Source organism: Argentina silus (genome assembly GCF_951799395.1).
Source record: "Argentina silus genome assembly, chromosome: 6".
Taxonomy (NCBI): domain Eukaryota; kingdom Metazoa; phylum Chordata; class Actinopteri; order Argentiniformes; family Argentinidae; genus Argentina; species Argentina silus.
In genome coordinates this window covers 17,761,332-17,780,747 of record NC_139660.1, presented here as the reverse complement: position 1 = coordinate 17,780,747, position 19,416 = coordinate 17,761,332, and the positions used below count along the sequence as shown (strand labels likewise).

The window sequence follows — 19,416 nt, the reverse complement described above, 5'->3', positions numbered from 1 at the left end:
GAGTGTCTCTCTCTCTCACGCACACACACGCACACACACACACACACACGCACACACACACACACACACACACACACACACACACACACACACACACATAGGGGATCATTCATCATTCCGTCAGTGATATTAAGCGAGTTATTGTGGTGTGAGAGCATCAGAGGAGAGTAATTGTTCAGTAATGTATTATAACCATTATTATGGGCCTACAGTAATTGACCTCTCCGTTGGTAATTGATCCCATGGTGACAGATAGGATAGCACTGGGGGTGACGTGACCCCTTAAAGTAGGATGGGACCAGGGGAGGCTGGTGGAGGTAGAAATCGGAGGACGGCTCATTTTAATGCATGAAATGAGGAATGGTATTGTTCCATTCCATGCATTACAATGAACCCATCCTCCAATTTCTTTTAGAGAATGTCAAGACTAGACATCTGACTTTGTTTTCACTCTTGTTTTCTCTCTCTCTCTCTCTCTAGTGGGAGACTGTTTCAGTGCTGACCCCAGTGTATGAGTGCTGTCTGTGTTTCCTCAGAGTGTATAAACATCCTCCCGCAGATCATTCAGAATACAGAGAGAGAGAGAGAGAGAGAGAGACACACACACACACACACACACACACACACACACACACTAACACACACAGCAAAGGTGCACTGTGAAGTATTGTGAATCACTGTGCTGTATGCCACACTGTCGAAGGCTAAATGAAGAGGTAGGGTGCACTAGCAAAACAAGACAACTTTGTGTGACACTTGCTGTAATGAGTTCAATATTCAGCCAGCCCCGTCGTTTTGGCTGCTGCCTTTTTCAAGGTTATGTTGGTAGAGGTGTTAAAGCATTGTCCCATTAGGCATGCAACAGCACAGCTGGTCCTGACCAATCCAGTGTCTTACAACAAAGAGGACAGAGGGCCTAACTGACTGCTGTGATCCCTGTGGATGCAGACGCAGATACCGGGAGAACCAACCGTTCTAAGTAGGTTAAGGGCAGTAAAGTCGAGCTCCACAGGTCATATGATCCTCTGGAATCACCTCATCCCCTGTGTTGATCCTCACATCCTAATCTGCTTCATCAAAAGGAGAGGATAAAGTAACTGTTGTCAGATTAGATTATCTGGCCGCTAGATTACCAGTTGACCAACCAACATCCATGGGAGACCATTAGGATACAGGAACTTAAGTTTGGAGGTCAGGACTGAAGTTTAGGACCAGGGACCCTTTCAGTGACCCTTCCAGAACAGAGATTAGGACCAGGGTTCACCATCCTCATACCAAATGTTGTGTTGTTATTTTGTGCCCAGACTCTAGTAAAAGAAAGCAGACAATGCCTGAAGGCTAGTCTAGCCTCAACTCAACTCAGCAAGGCCGTTCCCGGCTAGCTAGCATTCTCTCTCTGTCTGCTGCCAAGGCTCACTATTCATTACCGAGAAAGACACGTCTTCACAATATTTCATCAGATATGAGAAAGAGTTAAACTGAGGACATGTAGGACATGTTTCCCGGTGCTTGTGTTACACTCTAAGAAACATTTTTTTTCCAAAACGGTTCTTCGGCTGTCCTTGTGGGAGAACCCTTTGAAGACCCCTTATGAGTTCCATGTAGAACTCGTTTGTTTAGAACATTCTGTGAAAAGGGTTCTACATGGAACCAAAACAGGTTCTTCAAATGGTTCTCCCTGTTTAGGTAGGTTTTCCCTTTTTTTCTAAGAGTGTATTCAGCTCAGGTCATTCCCCATTGGACGGATGACTGTATAAAAGGGTCAATGGTTCGTCGAGTGATTGATCGATTAACTGATTGACCAGCTGATCAATTGACTGATTGAGGGGCCGATCAATGGGGTTGACTAATTGCTTTGTAACTTGGGTCTCCAACAGTGAAGGTGGCTTGGATTCAATACTCAAGGTGAATGTTTCTCATGCCCCTGGGTCCATACTGAAACAAAGGGCTGAATCTGGAATGTTCCTATTGTTTGGTATGGGAAAAGCAACTACAGATGGAGGAGATGCCAGTCCACTGGATGTAGAAGTATCAAAGCGTAGAGGAGAAAGTGAATTGCCTGTGAAGAGGAGGTATTGATCGGTGGAATCTCTTCATTATAGGTGGTAATGTCGCTGACGAGCTCCCAGGTCTCACAAAGATGGACGACAGGCAGTTTAATTCTCCATTCAGAACATCATGGGGACACTCCTCCCATCCAACACACACACACACACACACACACACACTCAGGCAGACACACGCACGCACACACACGGTTCTTGAGTCATACAGAGAAACTATGTTAGATTTTCTTTCCATTTTTAAACATACACACTCTTGACACACACACACACACACACACACACACATGATTACAGAAGACGGAGCAGGACTAATGCTGCCACCCATATAGGCTTACTTAATAATGATAAATCTCATGAAGCTATGGCTGATGAATAATAGATGCTTCTCTCCGTCCCAGAGTATAAATATATACATATTACAGATGAATAATTAATACATTAATTTCAGACACTCTTGTGGGACAGTCCGTTGTTCAGGAGTCCCCTCTCTAAATCAAACAAAACAAACCAAGTTCCGTTTCTACTATATCACATGTTTGTTATATAGTCATTTGGGGTGGGGTCGTGTGTGTGTGTGTGTGTGTGTGTGTGTGTGTGTGTGTGTGTGTGTGTGTGTGTGTGTGTGTGTGTGTGTGTGTGTATGTGTGTGTGTGTGTGTGTGTGTACAGTTCTATTTCTCTGGCATAGCCTCTACCTCTGTTTTCTGTAGAGATGTGGGGATTGGAGCTGTAGAGGATTGTACCATATATGTTTAAACAGGGGGAGAGGCCCGGTAGCAGATTATCAACAGGGGACATCCCCGTGTCAACTTATGATCCAGGGGTCCATCACAGGGTAGTGGGCTACACCACAGATGGTGCCCAGCAACACACAGGATTAAAGCATCTATACACATGAATGGCATTACTGTCATCAAGGGATTTGTTCCAATGGGCTATTCCTCTCTGATCAGATGGACCCAGCAACCTTTTGCATTGATGTAAGTGGATAAGGAGTTTAGAGGGATGGATAGGGCAAGACAAAGGCTCGGCTGCCAGGTCATGCTGTAGGCATTCTGGTCTGTGGTGTGATGTTCACGTGTGTGCAATGTAGAGCATGGATGCTTACTTTACTGAAGGTGTTTACAGTGCCTTCAGAAAGTATTCAGACCCCTTCACTTTTTCCACATTTTGTTGTGTTATACTCAATTTAAAATGGATTAAATTGAAAGAATTTTACATCAATCCACACACAATATCCCAGAATGACAAAGTGAAAACAAGTTTTTAGAAATTTCAGTACATTTATTAAAATTGAAATACAGAAATACCTCATGTACATAAGTATTCAGATTCTTTGCAATGACACTTAAAATTAGCTAAAATGCAAAAATGTCATCAACAAATCACTCAATAAGTTGAATTGAGTCCATCTTAATGCAAGGATAATAGTTCATGTAATTTTGGAATTAATACCTTTGTTTTTATAGAGCCTCTGATTTGCATAGGAATCAATTACACACTGTGTAGTGTAACAGCACCAGGGGAGGCTGGTGGAGGTAGAAATCGGAGGACAGGCTCATTGTAATGCATGCATGTTTGATACCATTCCTCATTCCATTCCACGCATTACAAAGAGCCCATCCTCCGATGTATACCTCCACCAGCCTCCCCTGAACAGAGCCTCTTTATGAAGCACTATGTATATATATTCTAACATTGATACCTGGTGTAAGTCATGCAGTATCAATTCACCACGCCGACATGCCTAGGACTATAATATCCCTCCAACACAGCTTGAATATTGGCCCAGTGCCCCAACAGTCCTTTGACCAGTTAAGCCCAGGATTAGTGTCCCTGTCTACATCCATGCTGGCAGCTTCTACACCATAGGTATACAGGGCATTCAGAATGTATTCAGACTCCTTCACTTTTTCCACATTTTGTTATGTTACAGCCTTATTCTTCAATAAAAAATGTTCTCTCATCAATCTGCACACAATACCCCATAATGACAAAGCCAAAACAGGTTTTTAGAAATGTTTGCTAATGTATTCAAAATAAAAAACTGAAATATCACATTTACATAAGTATTCAGTACTTTGTTGAAGCACCTTTGGCAGCGATTTCAGCCTCAAGTGTTCTTGGGTATGATGCTACAAGCTTGGCACACCTGTATTTGGGGAGTTTCTCCCATTCTTCTCTGCAGATCCTCTCAAGCTCTGTCAGGTTGGATGGGGAGCGTCGGTGCACAGCTATTTTCAGGTCTCTCCAGAGATCCAGTTCGATCAGGTTCAAGTCCTGGCTCTGGCTGGGCCACTTAAGGACATTCAGAGACTTTCAGAGACAGAGACCCGAAGCCACTCCTGTGTTGTCTTGGCTGTGTGCTTAGGGTCGTTGTCTTGTTGGAAGGTCTTCGCCCCAGTCTGAGATCGCTCTGGAGCAGGTTTTCATCAAGGATCTCTCTGTACTCTCCCAGTCCCTGCCGCTGAAAAACATCCCCACAGCATGATGCTGCCACCACTATGCTTCACTGTAGGGATGGTATTGGCCAGGTGATGAGCGGTGCATGGTTTCCTCCAGACGTGACGCTTGGCATATAGGCCAAAGAGTCCAATCTGGGTTTCATCAGACCAGAGAATCTTGTTTCTCATGGTCTGAGAGTCCTTAAGGTGTCTTTTGGCAAACTCCAAGCGGGCTGTCATGTGCTGTTTACTGAGGAGTGGCTTCCATCTGGCCACTCTACCATAAAGGCCTGATTGGTGGAGTGCTGCAGAGATGGTTGTCCTTCTGGAAGGTTCTCCCAGCTCCACAGTGGAACTCTGAGCTCTGTCTCTGAGTGACCATTGGGTTCTTGGTCACCTCCCTGATGATGGCCCTTCTCCCCTTATTGCTCAGTTTGGCCGGGCGGCCAGGCCTAGGAAGAGTCTTGGTGGTTCCAAGCTTCTTCCATTTAAGAATGATGGAGGCTACTGTGTTCTTGGGGATGTTCAATACTGCAGAATTTTTTTGCACCCTTCCCCAGATGTGTGCCTCGACACAATCCTGTCTCGGAGGTCTACAGACAATTCCTTCAACCTCATGGCCTGGTTTTTGCTCTGACATGCACTGTCAACTGTTCCAAATAATGTCCAATCAATTGAATTTATCACAGGTGGACACAGGTGGACACCAATCAAGTCGTAGAAACATCTCAAGGATGATCAATGGAAACAGGATGCACCTGAGCAATTTCGAGTGTCATAGCAAAGGGTCTTACATAAATACTTATGTAAATGTGACATTTCAGTTTTTTATTTTTAATAAATTAGCAAACATTTCTAAAAACCTGTTTTCGCTTTGTCATTATGGGGTATTGTGTGTAGATTGATGAGGAAAAAATGAATTGAATCCATTTTAGAATAAGGCTGTAACATTACAAAATGTGGAAAAAGTGAAGGGGTCTGAATACTTTCCGAATGCACTGTACATTCTCACTGAGGTAAATATTTAGCAGCTAGCCTCTAATTGTCCCCGTGCCACTGTAGCAGGAATGCTTTGCTCCAGCCAAGCATGGACACACCACATGATCTATGGCTCCGTGGAGAGACGCAACCCATTTAAAATGTATGTTCTTCCTGGCATGGGATGTGCATTCTGTAGCTTAAGGCCCGCTGGAGTGCTGAAAGGCCCAGGCAGTAAGACATTTATCGGGGACTGAGCCAGGGCGCTTGGCCTGGTCTACATGCTTCTATCCGGTCACTATTTACAGTACAACGACGTTATATTTCACATGGACACTTGCTGGCCTCAAACTACAGCTACATTCCAGACCTCACAGTTCCAATTCAACCTCATCAATACTGGTGTTGCATACACACACACACACACACACACACACACTCCTTGAGTCCATGTGCTGTGTCTATACTCTAGTTACAGAGGGTTATGCTGGCTGATATCCAGAGGGCTGGTCAGGGAGTTGCCCTACCCTTGGTGAGGACATCCTCCTTCCCTCCCCCTCTCTCTCCCTCTTTCCCTCCCTCACTGATAACATTCAATCTGCCTGGGTTCTTAATGAGCAGAAGCAAAGTGTGAGGAATTGCTGAAGGGCTTACTGCCCTGCTGAGTCTCTCACTGGGACTGGGCCTGGGACTGTGGATGAGTGGATGAATTTAGTTTTTAGTTTTTGAACACACCTTTATTGTACACTTAAGAAATGTTACAGTACAAATGGTACAAGGGGGCACAACAGCCATATCGACTGGACAAAAGAAAAGAAAAGAAACCAGAAAGGGGGGTGGGGGGGGGGGGGCAGAGAGGGGGTTAGACAGAGAGAGAAAGAGAGGGAGAGAGTGAGAGTTTTTAATGCCAAAGAACCAGTGAAAACTCCTGTTGATCAAAGCCCATCTCTCTCATCCGTCTCAACTCCTTTTCATATCTTTTTTGACAGTATTACCAAACTCCCATGAGCACCAGTTGAGAAGCATAATCAAATATTCTGTATAATCTTCCGGCAGAGAGCGAAACTTTTCATAAACTGACATCCAACCATACATTTCTGACAGGCTAAAAAGGAAGTCTGAATATGTCTCTTCGCAGTCATTAAATACCCACATCCAATTCATGACTTCTCCCTGCTGAAAAGCACTCAAAGGGCATGATGTAACCATCACAGATTTAATCTAGGACACTCGCTCTCTCCACACTCTAAATATTTCAGAGTACAGGATAGTTCAAAGGTTGAATCCATATGGGTCTGCAACAGATCAGTTCAATTGAAGCCCCTCACTGGGTCACAATATAAAAAGACCTCTAATGGTATCAGATAGTCGCTTCTTTAGAGCAATCAGAATGTGTGTGTTCCATCTCAGATTGGATTCCATTTTTTATCCATATACAGTATTTGATGATCCCACTGGGTATTGCGCAATATTCAGGCATGATCAATGGCCACTCATGATGTATGTAATGAGAACATCAGATTAGATTAGTTTAGATTCAATTTTATTGTCATTGCACAGAGTACAAGTACTGAGACAATGAAATGCAGTCAGGACATGACATTGTAGACAGTGCATGGTATTACAGTATATGGTATTACAGTATATGGTATTACAGTATATGGTATTACAGTGAGTATAAATAAATTAATATAATAAGTGAATATACATGAGATGAATATCAATATGATATGTACAGTTGAACAAGGGCAATAGGTCATGAGGTATGTTCCATATGTAAGATGTATAATTAGAGACCAATATAATAAATATGGTATGTGCAAACAAGCCGTAGTGCAAAAGCTAAATTGAAGTCCTGAGTACAGCCAGTAGAGGTATAGGGGAGGGTTCACTGATACTGGGAGTCAATGTTCCTCTTGTTGGGGGGTGGAGGGGGTGGAGGGGGGCAGCTGGGAGGGGGTAGACTGGGCTACCGCCGGGATTATTAATATGCAGAGGAGTTGATATAGTATCCGAATGCTAAAGTTAGTCACCGACTGCATCTGAATTTTCTCTTGAAATGTGTCTTCAAATTAATTAAAAAGTGTCCCCTTTAGAATACTTTGGCTTTACCAAAGATGCAGGCACATATACCAAAGGACTTTCCTTGACTTAATGACAGAAAATCTCAACATTCCATAACTTAAATTATTCTGTTTGTTTTTGTGGAGAGGGAGCATAAAAGTCAATGATTTGTGCATACTGTAGCCTACTGTAGCTTTCATTGCAGTGTGCAATGGGATCATAATGGTGGAAGTAAGTGGGATATAACCTTCCAAAATGCACCTCTGAGACTTGAATACAATTGTAAGCTTCTTGTTTGACAATAATGACTTGTGAACTAAATGATGTCAGCTATATGGTGCAAGTCTTCAAATGTCCACTAGGGGAGGTATGAGTGGCAAATTCATTTTTAATGCAGGTGGTATTTTAAGCCAAAGGACTGGTTGTATTCTATGATAGATATTAATAATTTGAGTTCCTAATTACGATTCTCTTTTGTTTAGAGAACTCCTGCCTGGTGGATTGGGGTTTCGGACCTTGGCCCACTTACAATTTAAATTGAATAACAATATGGTCCATAAGTGTTTTGCTATTAATAAGATAATTCATTAAAAATCTACATAAATATGCACAAATATGAGAAATGTCTTGGGGGATTTATAGTTTTAATCATTATTTCTCAAAACATTGTTGATTAATAATGAAGAAATCATTCATAACAGATTCATAATATAGAAATCAATATGGCTAAAACAAGACTAAATGTCATTAACAATATAATACACATATACTATATTTTATAAATGTAAGAGTTAAATCCCTCACTTTTGATCAAGATCTCAGTAGGGTTATAATCTAATCGAACACTGCCCTCCCATGGCTTAATTGGGTAATTTACATTCTAATGTCCACAGAACACTCATTCTTCTTGATAATTAAATATCTACTTGATTTTTTGAGAGGTGACTGACAAAAACACATTGATAAAAGGAGCAGGGTAGGAGTTCTTTACCACTATAGTCTCACCTTCACAGGGCTACAACATAGAGGGAGGTAATAATTGCAATGCCAAGTCAGTGCAATCCAGTCCCTACAGTGCTTCTATGTAGCCTGCACCACTGTAATGAGCTGAGGTGAGACGAGAGAGAGAGAGAGAGAGAGAGAGAGAGAGAGAGAGAGAGACAGGGGAGGTGAGGTGAGGTGAGGTGGGCGAGACGAGACAGAGCTGATTCTGTAATAGTATTCTGGTCTAGATGTGTTTCTCTGCTCTTACAGTCTCATGGGACTGAGGGAACAGGTGGACTGTGAGACAGGCAGAGTCTCACAGAGAGAAAACAATAAAGACAAACCAAATCAAAGAACAAAGGGAATCCTGTGAGCAGGAAACAAGACAAAGACGAGATGGATAAACAACCGCAAAACAATGGGAGTTTAGGGAGCCAGAAAAGTTGAAATGAGAGAGGGAGAGAAAGAGAGATGAGAACATTTTCTCCCTGTGGATTTCTCAACTTATGCCTTCATTAGAGTATGTGAAGCCAGAGGCGAAATTGGAAGTTTGAGTTTCACACAGACTCTCACTGAATTATTGATCAGTAAGCCCAGCACGGATGGACACACACATACACACACACACATATACACACACACACACACACACGCATACGCACACGCACACACACACACACACACACACACACACACACACACACACACACAAACATCCACCACATTTCAAGGTTGTCTCTTCCTCTCAACCGCAGATAGCTCATGGTTGGCAGGCAAAGTGTGTGTGTGTGTGTGTGTGTGTGTGTGTATATGTGTGTCTAATATTGAGCTCATCTACTGCTGCTCTTCTGCTGCTGAAGTCCAGCGGCCCAAGGCTGATGCCCTCAGTCCTCCCAGTGTCCTCCCAATGCATTGATAGAGCTGTCAGAGATCAAAGCAGAGAGAGAGAGAGGGGGGGGGGGGGGGGAGAGGGGAGAGAGGGGGAGGAGAGAGAGAGAGAGAGTAGCGTAAGGAAGCAGAGTGGGGGATAGAGGGAGGGGGAAGAGAGAATGAGAGAACGATGCAGGTTGAGTAGTAAGACTGGTATAGGTATTAAAATGAATCAGAGGAATAGGGAGAGAAGCAAGAGAAGACAGACAAAGGAGAAGGAGAGATGTGTGCTTTAGGAAGGCTGGAAAGAGCGGCCTCTACAGGTTTACTGAGAGAGTGCGGTGTGTATAATCTGTATTCAGTATGTGACTCCAAGTATGAGGTGTGTGTGTGTGTGTGTGTGTGTGTGTGTGTGTGTGTCTTTCCTGGCAGTATAGTCGTGCTGTGAGGACGGGATCTTTTATCTTGGCTGACGTCCTAATCAATCAGCCAGACCGATGGAGACCCAGGGTGCCCACACCCCTCCCCAGCTACACAGCACACACATCCCACACACACACACACTGTACCCCACCATATGTACACCTCCCTCCTCCTCCTCACACACACACACACACACACAGGATCCCACCATATGTAAACCTCCCTCCCCCTCACACTCACTCACTCACTCACTCACACACACACACACACACACACACACACACACACACACAATACTTAACCCCTTCCTACCTCTCCTCACTGAAACATCCACCCCTTGATGCCTCCACCCACTAACAAAGACAACAGATGGAAACAGGTAGAGGGGGCATCGGCCATTGCATTTAACATTCCATTCTAAACACTTTTTTGTCCATCCCACACGTATAGTAGTCTTTCTCAAAAGAATCCCCCCCCCCAAGATAGACCTACATCATCTTCTCTTCACACCCACCACATCTATCCATCTCTATGAGTCTCCACAGCGGCAGCTATTTCATGGCCTATTAGTCTCCCAGGCATCATCATCTCCAGTGTGTGAGGGGAAGGTGTACAGTAGCCATACATCAGGCTGAATAGGCCTCATTAAGTACCTGGCACCTGCTACCAGCACAGAGCAATTAGAGGCCCACAAATAATGGGATGCCATCCCTCTCTGCCATGCTTCGGCCAATCACAGGGCTGCTTTAATCGCTTATTCTCACTCATTAGAGGGGGGGAGATAGGGAAGGTATACACGGAGAAGAACACAAAGTTACTTATTACTGCTGTGACTGATGATGGTGATAAGTGGATAACTAGTTTAAGGTCCTATAACAACAGCGAAGAAGACTTGTGAAACACCACTCAACTTACTGGCGATGTGGCCTTGTCCATGTTGGGTGACGGTAGGTGGGGAGTAAAACTTCCGGCAGCAAAGAACAGCTTATCGACCCTGAGCTTCCTACACTACAACTCCCCCCCCCCCCCCCCCTCCTCTCCCACTGGTTGTCAGTTGTCAGGGGTTTTGGTGTTTTCTGGCCGCTGCTCTAATGCGAGCGTGGCGGCCCTGCTTGCCGCCCGAGTGGAATGAATTTGCCCGGTCATGTAGAGCGGTGTCAGAGAGAGGCGAAGCCAGCAATTCATCACCCGCACTGCCTGCCTGTCAGCGCAGAGCAGCGCTCTCCCGGTGTGTGTTTGTGTGTGTGTGTGTGTGTGTGTGTGTTTGTGTGTGTGTGAGTGTGTAGGGGGGGGGGGGGGGGAGTTGTTGGCTGTCAGAATAAACCTCACCACCATCTCTGGGCATACTGCCATTCCCAGGGGACCCCCAGAGAGAGAAGAGGGGGGGGGTTGTCCTCCTCCCAACACCTCCACTCTGACAGGTCCCTGTGGATGGATGGATGAAGCGAAGAACGGAGGGTGGGAAGAGGCGGAGGAGAGGGACCCAATTATCCCGGGCTGGACTGCGGTTGCATTGGAGTTTCAATCAGGCGGTCTGATCTGTGACCCCGTCTTCCGTCTCCGGGCATGTTTCTGAGGCGTACCACGGGCGGCGCAGGGGGCCTAATGGAGCTCCACTTTAGCGCGTAGCCGTCTCCTCACAGCAGCGAGGCCCGAGGCGCTAACTCAGATTAGTCATTAGCCCCGTAAATGCACTACCAGCAACGCTGAAGCTGTCTCTCAAGACCATGAGACCTGGAGTCTCCCGGAGTGGGGCGAGAGACAGCCGGGCCCTAACCCAGAGATCTGCCCATTTCCAGCCCATTAGAGAGCACTGTCACCAGGGCTCAACTGACGGAATGGCACTTTACTGATAAAGCTCGAGCCGGGGGAAGAATTTAAAGACAATTTACTGTCACTTTTCTCACACTCAGGACACCGGCTGTGATTAGGACAAATGACTCAACATCAAACGCTTCACAAGAAAGGGCAATTTCATCCCTTTTATTCAATTTCCGAAGTTAGCTTTTTGGAGTGCTACCTTGGAAAAGTGGCACACTTCCACACGGTCTAAAACAGGATTATGGTTTCATTTCTCCTCCTGTTTATCACCACTCATCTTCCATCTTAGCATTTTTACAGTAAGTGAGACACTCTGGTGTCCATTTATTGGAAGAAAAATCCAAATGACTGATATGAGTGGAGATAGTTATTTTATGTTTGACATAAAAACACGCTCTAAAAAGACCATTCTAATGGAAAAAAGCACCTTGAGCTCAAACTACGGCATGTTCAGAATTTCTGAAGAATATAAGAAGCGTGTCTCCATCTTGGACCAGAAGCACACAGAGATCATTAAACATTCTCACACACAAAGACACAGAACACCAAACGGGTACATAAAAAACCTTTATTATTGTTATAAGGTAGGATTAACAACAACATGCGTTTAACACGATAGAAAATAAAAAGATATTGCACTGTTTTTTTCACTGGCAATTTCTGTTAACCCCTCAGGCCGCCTCTGCCCACTGCTCTCTCTCCTTGACACTCTTCAGACACACACACACACACACACACACACACAAACAAACCAGGATCACACACCTTTGAAAACACTGCCCAAACCGTGGGGAGTTGAGTCTAGTCTCTTCACTCTCCCTCAGTGGCACTGACACACACACACACACACACACACACACACACACACACACACACAGCCAGCCCTAACACTGCTGTGGGTTGAACACACTGTGGGTCCGTAAAACTACACATACATTATGTATGGAGACTTAGAGGTCCTAGAGATTAAAACACGTGTGTGTCCAGAGGGCTGGCTGGAGTGGAGAGGTGGAGGTTACACACAGGGTTAACAGAGAGAGAGAGAGAGGGCTTCTCCTGTGGGTGGTATTGGGACTAGCCCCCCAAGGAGAGACACGCTCAAATTGGAGGTGATGGGCCCTGGCTAGGTATAGTGTTTTGTTTGGCTGAAATGGCTGTGTTTGTGTTTGTGTTTGTGTGTGTGTGTGCTGGGAGCAAGGGGCAGCACACAGCCCAGGGCTAGAGATTAATGACTCCACCAGAGAAACTGACACTTGACTTCACTCTACAACAGATGGCTGGACCATCATCATCGCACATGGGAGTGAGAGAGTGTGTGTGTGTGTGTTACAACCGTGTTTTGCTGTCAATAGGGAATGGTGAGGCTGGCGCCAGTAGATGGCACTCCTATTGATCAGAGAGAGAGTAGCAGCTGCCCATGCTGCAATAATATGACTCCCCCCCCTCCCCCCTCGCTCCGATGGGACTGACTTCTGTATGATTACATACAGATAGACTATCAACTATTATCACAGGTTTGACCCACATAAAACCATAACTAGGGATCACATTTGTAGTCATTTTCATACCTAGGGGGCCCTAACGTGAGAGTCCAAAATGTCATGGTACATGAACATGTAAATGAGGGATGTCGCGCCGCAGAGGGTTTCAGGGTTTCAGAGATGAGGCAGGCGCTCTGTTCCAATGTCAATACGAGCATACCGTTCAGAATGCATGGCCGATTCATTTCATCATTCATGGCGGTATGATATTATGGATATGGGAACGTAACTATGCCCGATATGAAACTACCCTCACCCCACGAGGACACAGACGACGAGAATGACATCATTTCTGACATTTGACAACCCTTGGCCAATGAGAAAGGCTCTCTCTCGGTCTCTGACTGACTGATTGGCTACGGTGGATAGTGGATAAATCATAGCGCTAAGCTCCGTTAGTCTGTCCATGTGACAGATGATGGCAGCAGCTTCTCTCCGCCAGGACTTCAACCTCATAGACGAAGCTATTTCACACACTTCTAACCTTCAGCGCTAGAACAGAGGAGAGCATTTGAAATGATTCAGACATATATGTACTACAGTATACACTCACAGAGGACTTTATTAGGAACACTATACTAATACTGGGTCGGGCCTCCCTTTTTGCTCTCAAATCAGCCTCAATTCTTCGTGGCATTGATTCCACAACACTTTGGAAACATTCCTTTGAGATTCTGGTCCATGATGACATGATTGCATCACGCAATTCCTGCAGATTTTTCAGGCGCACTTTCAAGCTGTGAATTTCCCGTTCTACCACATCCCAAAGGTGTTTCATTGGATTCAGATCTGGTGACTGGGAAGGCCACTGAAGAACACTGAACTCATTGTCATGTTCATGAAACCAGTTTGAGACGACTTTTGCTTTGTGACACGGTGCATTATCATGCTGGAAGTAGCCATTTAGAAGATGGTAAATTGTGGCCATGAAGGGATGCACATGGTCAGCAACAATACTCAAATAGGCTGTGGCATTCAAGCGATGATTGTGGTATTAACCGGCCCAAAGTGTGCCAAGAAAACATTCCCCACACTATTACACCACCTCCACCATGAGAAGGTGTACAGGTGTTCCTAATAAAGTGTACGGTGAGTGTATGTGCACTATGCAGTGGAGGCTGGTGGAGGTAGAAAGGAATGGAATGATACCATTCCTCATTCCATGCATTACAATGAGCCGGTCTTCCAATTTCTACCTCCACCAGCCTCTACTGGCTCTATGTCCCCTTCTCCCCTCCACCCAGACCACCTGCCTAGTCACCAATGAGTGGTTGTAGTCATATGTGCTGTACTGTAGGAGGTGATGAGTGGACCCAGTCACTGAGAGAGCAGCCTTCAGGGGAACTCGTGGACAGCTGTTGATGTTGATAATGATGCTAGCCTGTCCCAGGGGTTGATTGCTACAAGCATAGAGTCCCATTGAGAGCAACAACATGTAAACATAAGTACAGAAACAGCCCCAGTCAGTCAGTCAGTCAGTCAGTGTCAGGCTGGTTGTCTGGGTTCAGGCTTTGAGGGCGAAAACCTGACTTGAGATCCTCATGCGTAACCCTGGCTTTCACGTAAATCACGCATTGAGGCCAAGGAGAGATGTGCACTGAACACTGAGTTACGCACGGAGATCTCAAGTTAGGATTGCGGCACTGACAGTGACACTGACAAGGGTCCCTCGATGACACGGGACACATCTCATGATACCCTATAACACCCTCCTCTCACTGTAGACAGGGCACGGACTAACACAGAGGAAAGTGGTGCCTACATCAGTCATTGGTCGACGTCACCGTGACTGCCTAAAAGCCAGGGATCTGATTGGCTTTCCTTTTATTAGTTGGCTTTTTCATTTGACACACAGAAATAAAAGGGTTGTGCAAAGCCCGCCCCCCCCTAGTTGCCCATCCGCGGGGCCTGTAGGTCTACTGACACTCAGCTGACCAATCAGGACTCAGGGCCAGCTAGCTGGGTTACTAACACGGTGTACCTTGAAACACACACTCCCAACACTGCAGGGTAAAAAACACACAGAACAGACCTTTAAATATTCATATATATACACATAACAGACAACCACACACACACACACACACACACACACACACGCACGCACGCACACACACTCACACTCTCGCACGCATATTATAAAGTAAAGTCTGCTAACTTTACAGGATAAGAGGCAAACACAGAGAGAACACAGCAAGTTGGTCCAGATACAAACTAATAAAACAACAAACCTTAGTGGCTAATAAAACCAAAAGAGCTGGGGCTAGAAATAAAGACAAAGGTCCATTTGAATGTGGAAATGAACCGCATGGCTTATGTGCCTAAGTACCTTTGACATCCTAATGTGTCACTTTCTGGGATTGTGAGCTGACTTTCTGCCTCTGTGTTAGAGTGGAGTCTGGGTAATTGAGTTGTAAAGGGGCAGAGGGGCCACCGTGTGGACTACAGGGGCATAGCACACTCCTGCAAAAAAAAAAAAGCCCACATCTCTTCAATATTTCATGAAACAGTCACAGCTTTACCACATGACTTGAGGAGAAGACGACCGTTCCTTTTTTGAACCCTTCGCTACGTCAGTCTGACCGCTTCACGCTTGTGTGTGTGTGCAGTTTACCACAGCAAGCGCAGCCCATTAAAAAGCTCAGATAAAAACAAAACAAAACACCCATTGATTCTTTAACCTGCCCCCCCCCCCCTCCCCCTCCCCCCCAGGTTACTGTGACACTCTCATGCTGTGAGGGAGCAGTCAAAAGTGAACAGTTAGGCTAGGCTACGCTAGGCTGTCATCCTAGCTACCACGACACATGCTAATATTAACATCGAGCTGAAGGCTACACTGACAACAATAGATGGGCCACTGGTGTGCAGATGGGGATGGAGCTATTTCATGGAGAGTGCTAATGTCTAAAACGCTAGCAACTGACTAGAAAAACCTGACGATAAGTCAAGCACTACAGAAATGTGTGAGTGCAGTACGCTCGGCCAGGGGGCTCCAGGGTTCTACTCCGGCTGAAGTGAGAGACAGACCCTGGGGACTACAGGGGGATGACGGAGGATGGAGAATGTCATTTGACCTGTTAGAGGTGCTGAGTGAACATGGCCGATGCAGACTGTTTCATTAACCTACTGTAATGTATTTATACAGATTGCTAAGCATACGCTACTTTTATTGCTGAGATACATCCTTTTCCAGTCTCGGCTGGGCAGACATGCAGTTAGGGGGGTGTGGGGGGATTAATCTTTAAGGCACAACCTCATCTATTGTCTAGGAACAGACGTGGGCTCAGACTAACTTCAAGGTGAAAGGTAATGAGGCAGCATACTGTACTAAGAAAAGACCATTAGAGATAGTGTGTGTGTGTGTGTGTGTGTCTGTGCGCGAACACAAGCTGTTTATTTCTAGCCCCATGTTTCTTTTCAGAGAGAAAATGCCGACTTCACAAGAACATTAGCCAACGTCTGACAGGAGAACCAAAAGTTAAAGAACAAGAGACATGCCACAGGGGCATGACAACAACACAGAGCACAGAACAATCCAGAATACAACTAGCACCTCTCTCTCTCTCTCTTTCTCTCTCGTGATCTATTTCTTTCTTTTTCAACGGCTATACTCTCAAATTAGTGTGTTGCTAAAAGTTTCTAATATGTTGTTTCTTCCAAACATGCAGTTTGTGAATTAAAATCTCAAGCCAGCAGTCTGTGTTGTGGTGTTTTTTTTTTTTTTTTTTTTTTGCGGTGAGTGTTTTTGTTTTGTTTGGATGCTACGTCTTCTTGCTGGTTTTGTCCTGTGGTGGTGTGGTGGTGGTGGTGGTGGTGGGTCTCTGTGGGGCCTGGGGGTCCGGCCTCTTGTGCTGCTCCAAGGTGGAGGCTGGGGTGGTGGGCTTCTGCGTGGTGGAACCCTGCCTCAAAGAAGCTGCGGAGGCGCCATTCTCCCTGGTGCCACGCAACACTGTGACCGGCCACTCCGGGGGGTCCTCGGGGGCCTGGGGGCAGTCTTTAAGACCCCTCCTCTCTCCAACCGAGGAATCCACGGACCTCTGTGGAGGAGAGGGGGCTGGCTCAGTCTTGATGGGGGGGGATGCAGAAGACAGGCGGGGTGGGGGCTGAGGGGGGGCAGGCTTTCTGAAGGGTGAGGAGAGGGGGGTGGTGAGGGGGGAGTCCAGGGTGGCCTTGGGCTCTTTGGCCTTCTCAGAGGCCTCCTTGATCCCGGGGATGCTGAGTTTGACGGGGCCCAGGACACTCTTAGCCACGGTGGCTAGCTGGGCCACCACCTTGTTCACTCCGCTCTCGGACCCTGGGGCCGGGGGGGTGGGGGCGTTGAAGGAGAAGGCAGCGGCGGCTGCAGCGGCAGCCTGTCTCCGGTTGTCTGCCTCCTTCTTCTCCTTAGTGATGCCCCCCAAGGAGGTGGGTGTGTGGGCTGCCTCTCTGCTGTCTGTGGGAGAATTGGTGGGGGTGTTGGTGGGGGTCCTGGGGCTCTCCAGGGTCAGGCTCCTGTCTTCACTCCTAGACCCGGCCCAGGCACTGCTCTGCCCTCTGGGGGTCCTCCACTCCTGGGGGGAGGCAGGCTTCAGAAAGAGGTCCTTACCCACGGAGATGAACGCACTGCCAGGGGTGGCGAAGGTGCTGGTCAGGGGGCTCTGGGTGGGCTTGGTGCTGGGCAGTGGCTCAGGAACCTTCCCCTCTCTTCTTCCATGGTCCTCCGTGGAGGAGGCTGTGCTGCTGTCTCTCCCTCCCAGGACAGGAGAGCTGCGTGTGGGCTTGTGCTCGGGGAGAGGAGAGCTCAGGGTGTGTGACGGTGTGGTTCTGCTGGGCTGAGGGGAGCCTGTGTGTGTCAGTGAGGAGGAGGAGGAGGAGGAGAGACACAGGGAGGGGAGGGTGCCCCCCGGTCCAGTGCGGGGGGCAGTGGCCATGACGGTGGTGGGCCGGAGCAGTGGGGGGGTGAAGGTGCTCCTTCGCCCGTCCTGGCTGTCCTCCGAGCCCTCGTCCGTCTCGTCCTCGGATGAGTCCACCTCGTGGATGGCGTCCTGCTTCTGGAGGGACTCCCTCCTCTCCGCCCGGTCCTGTCTGATGGCCGACAGCTTGTCCTTCAGCTTGCTCTTCCCGGGGGCCAGCCCGAGAGACCCCGCCGGACCCACGTCCCCCTCCTGGCGGCCCAGTTTGCGGGAGGAGGAGCAGGAGGATGAGGAGGAGGAGGAGTGCTTCTGCAGGCTGCCCTGCTCTACGGGGCCCCCCCCGCGGCCCCCCGCCAGGAGACTCTCGCTGGCTGACTCTTGGAGGCTCTGTAGACTGGGGTCTCTCTGCAGCATCTCCTTCTTAAACTCAGCGTGGGAGATGTCCAGGCTGTGCTTCCGGCCTGTGACAGGCAGCTTCTTGTCCCCCCCGGCTCCAGATGGAGAGGGGGAGGAGGAGGAGGAGGAGAGGGAGGACGCCAGCTTCTCAGCAGATTGCACCCGTTTGAGGAGGGGTGACCGGGGGGGCTCGGCGCTCTTGGGCCTGGAGATCTGGCGGACCAGTGGGGGGGAGGAGTGGAGCTTGACGGGGTGGCTGGGCAGGGGGGAGGGCGAGCGCTGGGGGGAGGTGCTCTGGGGAGTGGGGGAGGGGGTGCGAGCCAGGGGGGAGAGGGGGATGTTGCCGGCAGACTTGCGTCTGGGGGAGCGGTACTGGCGCTGGAGCTTGGGGGCCAGGCCGTGGAGGGAGCTGGGCCGGATGTGGCCAGAGCTGGCCGGGGAGTTTGGCACACTGGAGCTGGGGGAGCTGCTCTGGGACGAGGTACCCCCTACTGGAAGAACACAGGATCCAGAACACACAGTTAGACCGACACTCATATCATCTGAAGTCATAAACATTCATATAACTACTCAAAAACATGATTTACATTAGTCATTAGTCAATGTTCATCTATCACGCAAGGTGTGTGTGTGTGTGTTTGTGAGTATGTGTGTCCAATTGGTGTGTGTGTGTGTGTCTTACCAGAGTGGGCTGAGTCAGGGGTGGACCTGTAGCCCTGCGTGGGGGAGCGGGGGGACAGGTTGTGTGTGGGGGAGCCAGGGCCGCTCTCTCCTGAGGACAGCGAGCGGTTGAGGGAGGACAGGCTGCGGCTGGTGTGGAGGAGGGACGCCTGCTTAGTGATCTTCCTGAACAGGGAGTTTCTCTTCTTACTGCTGGAAACACACACACACACACACACACACACACACACACAGTTACATACTGTAGATTCAACCAC

General features: G+C 47.6%; 1 protein-coding gene across 7 annotated transcripts in view; it reads right to left on the bottom strand.

Annotated features, from left to right (window-relative positions):
• Positions 1-12,203: 12,203 nt before the first annotated feature.
• mast2 (microtubule associated serine/threonine kinase 2) overlaps positions 12,204-19,416 on the bottom strand; it is a 115,950-nt gene continuing 108,737 nt past the window's right edge. For 5 of the 7 annotated variants that reach the window (XM_083672119.1, XM_083672121.1, XM_083672123.1 and 2 more), the window contains 2 exons: positions 19,161-19,351; positions 12,204-18,969 (listed from right to left, as the gene is read on the bottom strand). In XM_083672119.1, coding sequence (XP_083528245.1) covers positions 16,952-18,969; positions 19,161-19,351 — 2,209 coding nt within the window. In that variant the 3' untranslated portion in view covers positions 12,204-16,951. The remainder of the gene's footprint in view (positions 18,970-19,160; positions 19,352-19,416) is intronic. The other 2 variants (XM_083672120.1, XM_083672122.1) reach the window with 1 other exon arrangement.